Source organism: Erigeron canadensis, chromosome 9 (assembly GCF_010389155.1).
Source record: "Erigeron canadensis isolate Cc75 chromosome 9, C_canadensis_v1, whole genome shotgun sequence".
Classification (NCBI taxonomy): domain Eukaryota; kingdom Viridiplantae; phylum Streptophyta; class Magnoliopsida; order Asterales; family Asteraceae; genus Erigeron; species Erigeron canadensis.
Genome location: NC_057769.1, coordinates 35,005,230 through 35,009,690, shown reverse-complemented (window position 1 = coordinate 35,009,690; position 4,461 = coordinate 35,005,230). Strand labels below are relative to the sequence as shown.

The following is a 4,461-nucleotide window of genomic DNA, read 5'->3' as shown; positions in this document are numbered from 1 at the left end:
AAAAATCATAATCTTTCCGTTGGAGAAAATGTCCTTCCATTCCATCGAGGGCATCCTGGTCATTTCCGTTTCCTCTCTCTCTCTCTCTTAAAATTACACCTATACATACACAATTCTGTATATATACACTCTACACACAAACAATCACACACTCTCTTTCTCTCTCTCCACCCACCAAAAAAAAAAGCATTACACACACCAAAAACACACAAATAAAGCAAAAGAGAGAAAAAAAAAAAAAAAAACATCACAATTGGAGAGATAGAAATCAAACCAACAAAAACAAAAACAAGAGTATATTTATTTTTATTACATATACTTTTCTTGAAACAACAACAAAAAAATAAGAAAAAAATGACAACACAAATACAAACAACACAAACACAACCTCAGCCGCAACAAGTGAATAGGATGCAGTCAAGTGATCAGCTGCAAACATTGATGGCGGCAGGGCAAATATCAACAGGGAGTTTAAGTTTTAATGGATTAATGAGTAAAGAAGATGAAGAAATGTCAAGATCTGCACTTTCTACTTTCAAAGCTAAAGAAGAAGAAATTGAAAAAAAGAAATTGGAAGTCAGGGAACGAGTTCAAGCTCAATTGGGTCGTATTGAAGAAGAAACTAGACGTTTGGCTTCTATCCGTGAGGTACCCTTTCCTTTTTCTTTTTTTTTTACATTTATTATTATTTTTCTGGGTTTTGTTTCTTTCTTTTTTATTTTTTTTTTATAAAATATTTCTTTAATGGGTCTTGTTTAATTTTACATTTATTCAAATGGGTTTTGTTTATTTTTCATTTTTTCAAATGGGTTTTCTTTATTTTTAGATATTCTTTATCTTTTACATTATTATATTTCTGGGTTTTATTTTTTTTTTAGAAAAAATTCATTTAATGGGTTTTGTTTATTTTTAGATATTCTTTACAATGGGATTTTTTTGGTTGTTTCTAGATATTTTTTAAAATGGTTTTTGTTTGTTTTTAGATATTTTTTTAAAAGGGGTTTTGTTTATTTTACATGATTGTTTAGAATGATTTGTTACATGGTGGCTAATATATTTCTTAAAATGGGTTTTGTTTTATTTTACATTTTTTTTAATCTTCTGTTTGTTTATAAAATTTAAAAAATGGACATATTTCTTTGATAGGGTTTTCTTTTTCCCCTCTTTTTATTTCTACTTATTCTTTAATGGGTTTATGTATACATTTTTAAAATGGGTTTTTTTTTAATTTTGCAATTATAAGGTACAATTTTTGATAAATAAATTAGGGGTTTTCTTTTTTGGTTATATATTTCATTGCTTCTTTCCTTTCTACAATTATCTTATGTATGTGTTAAAGAAATTTTGTATTAGGTAATTTTTACAGGCTAATTTTAGGTAAATAAATTTAGGGTTTTCTTTATATATGTTTTTCAGAAATTGAAGCTGCATAACTTATTTTTGATTGATGAATTTTTAATATTTCTTGAAGAATTGTTTGATTTTGGGATATTGGAAAATTAACTGAAAAGTACTTGTTTATGTGTGATAAATTAGTGTTTATATTTTTCTTGTGTGCTTATTATTATATTGTTCTTGTGTGTTTGTATGCAAAGAATCTATCTAATTTTGTTGGGTTTTTGAGAAGGAAAATTGGGTTTTTTGATGCAAGTTTTGGGGGAATGTGAATTTGGGTGTTTTTTCTCAAATAAAATTGAAACAATTATTTGTACTTAATTTTGAGTTCTTGAAAATTGAAAATTTTTGGGAAAAGAAAGTCAGGGTTTCTTCTAGTTTGATGCAGATTCTGTGTGAAGATTTTGGTTATCATTTGTAACTAGTTTCTAAAAATCCGCCATATGTTACATCTGATGATATGAAATGGAATCTTATTGGAATTTGATGAGTTTTTCGAATTTTTTTTAATCTTGGAAGAATAATAAGTTGCTCTAAAGCTTTCAATCACCTTAGATAATTATACCCTTGAAATTAGTCCTTAATGGCTATCGCAAAGAGCCAAAGGTAATAGTTATCTAAATAGATTTAGTTAAAAAGCCCTTTTGAGTGTATTTGGTTACAAGGTTGGCACACATGGTTCATCAAATGGGTGTGCCATCTTTTTCGTATGCAACAAAGAAAAATAGTTAGTTGTCTCATGATTTATAAATCATAGCTAATATTTTTTTTTCAAGATTCGTTGTCGGTAACTTTGTACTATGTTTTTCTTTTAAGCTACATTCGATTCCGTATTTTTGGTATGTACTAAACTGTTGTTACTTATTGGGCGAGTTGAATCACGAGAAGCTGATAACTTTGCAGTATGTAAGTTTCATTAATCAATGGTGGGACATGAAGTAGTTGTGAACTTAAGAAATGATGAAGTCTTTATGAAGTTAAATGGTGTGATAGAATGAATCTTTTATTGCCTTTGTTAGTTGGAACATGTGTTGTACTCCCCTGTTTTGAAGGGTTCTGATCATTGGAGGGGTCGATATGTATCGAGCGTATAGGCTAGTTGAGTCAAAGGTCTTTGATGAGAAACAAGATGAAAACGAAAGAAAGAAGGATTTATGCATTTACCATCGCCACCTTTCATTAGTATCCATGTGGTTGGCGTTCATGATAAAAACGATATTTGCCCCATTTCTTAGGTTTCAATCTTTGGTACCACTTAGCATTTACTATCCCCAACCGCTGTCTCGTTATCTGTTTTTAAATTCGTGTTAGTTTCCATGTGGCTTGCCTTCAATTACAAAGTGCGGTTGTGTTGTATTCGTGTCAAATGGGCATTTATGCTGTTTTTTGATACTAACTGATGGGATACGTATTCTCAGGAACTTGAAGCACTGACTGATCCAATGAAGAAGGAAGTTTCTGTTGTTCGTAAGAAGATTGATTCCGTCAACAAGGAGTTAAAGCCACTGGGACAGACCTGCCAGAAGAAGGTAAATACGCATTTCCGGGTGCCAAAACATTTCCTGATTTGATCAATAAACTGTTATTGATGCCCTTTTTCTTTTAACAGGAGAGAGAGTACAAGGAAGCTCTAGATGCTTTCAATGAAAAGAACAAAGAAAAAGTACAACTCATTACCAGATTGATGGAGGTTGGTCTCAAGTTAAATGCTTATATTTTTAGGAATAAAAGTTTGAAGAAAGTTGTCATTTATTCGTATCGACTTAACTAACACACTTTCTTTATGTGGGTGTACTAAATTATTAAGCAGCTGGTGAGTGAAAGTGAGAAGATGAGGATGAAGAAACTGGAGGAGCTGAGCAAGAGTGTCGAAACGATACAATAAGTTTGTTGATGATAACCTGGTGAAAGATGATGATGGGTTTAAGCTAATTAGGTTTGTGTGGTGTATTAAAAAGGAGATCTTTTCACTTCTTTAATATGTTCTTATATATGGGTCGTCTCGGTTTGGTTGAAAATTTCTATGCGTTTTTCATTTGTTTTTAAGTTTGATTAGTCGTTACTGGTGTTTGTAATTTGCTGATCTAGGATTGGAAATACCTTTGTAAAAACAGGTCTGTAACTAAAATCATGTCAAAGAACCTCTTCGTTTAAGTTCTTTTCCCCACCTTAGGTTTTCTTTACGCTACCAAATTGCGAGCAATACTTTATATTAACTTGCTCGAGATTTGGTAATTATCTTTTTTGTTTATTTTATAATGAAAGCTTGATTTGCATTTTTGGTTATTTTCGGGTTGGGTTGTATCTGTTTCTATGTTTAGATAAGATGATAGGTTTATTTGGATGGTTGCAAGTGAAGCAAACCCTTTTTTGATGGGTAAGTTTTTAAATGGTCCAAATGATTACTGCAGGGGGTGGGGTTGTGGTACTGAATCAAAATTATTGCATGCTAGTACCGCATAGGCCCATAATTTTGTGCATAATGACAATTGTATTTGCCTACTTGTTCTCGGTTGTCAATTTAAAACAGAGACCACTTCATTGTTCATTTGTTTGTTGCTTTCCACAAAAGCGATGGTTCATAACCTGTTGTGCTTAGCATATATCGATAAGCTAAGGGCAAATATAGGGTCAAGATATCGCGTGGGGCGGATACATGTTTATAGGCAAGAACGAAACCACAGCGGCTGGAATAGAAACAATGCACAACATAGTATCAAAATAAGAACATGAGTATACTGTTCGGGAATAGAAACAATGCACAACATAGTATCAAAATAAGAACATGAAGACTATACTGTTCGGGAAGTGATAAATCTACAACTATTAGCCATATACAACAAATGTATACATTTTACTGAACAGTTTACAACTGCGTAAAGCTTACATTGTTGTGAATGACAAATATTTGTTGTAGGATATCATTCCCCATACCGTTGGTAAAGAACTTGTTAGCAACATTTGGTGTTGCTTATTACAACTACTGATCGAATACTCTCAAACTGGAAATATTTGCCTCGTATGGTTCAGAAAACTCTTTGTTCACATGCTTGTGCCTGCTTGCCT

General features: G+C 31.9%; 1 protein-coding gene across 2 annotated transcripts; it reads left to right on the top strand.

The window, feature by feature from the left end:
- The first annotated feature begins 211 nt into the window (after positions 1-211).
- LOC122582783 (probable DNA double-strand break repair Rad50 ATPase) lies at positions 212-3,549 on the top strand. 2 transcript variants are annotated; one of them, XM_043755219.1, is made up of 4 exons: positions 212-648; positions 2,814-2,924; positions 3,005-3,085; positions 3,203-3,549. In XM_043755219.1, the coding sequence occupies exons 1-4, from the start codon at positions 355-357 to the stop codon at positions 3,278-3,280; spliced, it is 564 nt and encodes a 187-aa protein (XP_043611154.1). In that variant the 5' UTR covers positions 212-354; the 3' UTR covers positions 3,281-3,549. The 2 variants fall into 2 exon arrangements, with proteins under 2 accessions (XP_043611154.1, XP_043611156.1); XM_043755221.1 differs by having other exon boundaries at positions 218-648; positions 3,206-3,549.
- The last annotated feature ends 912 nt before the right edge of the window (positions 3,550-4,461 follow it).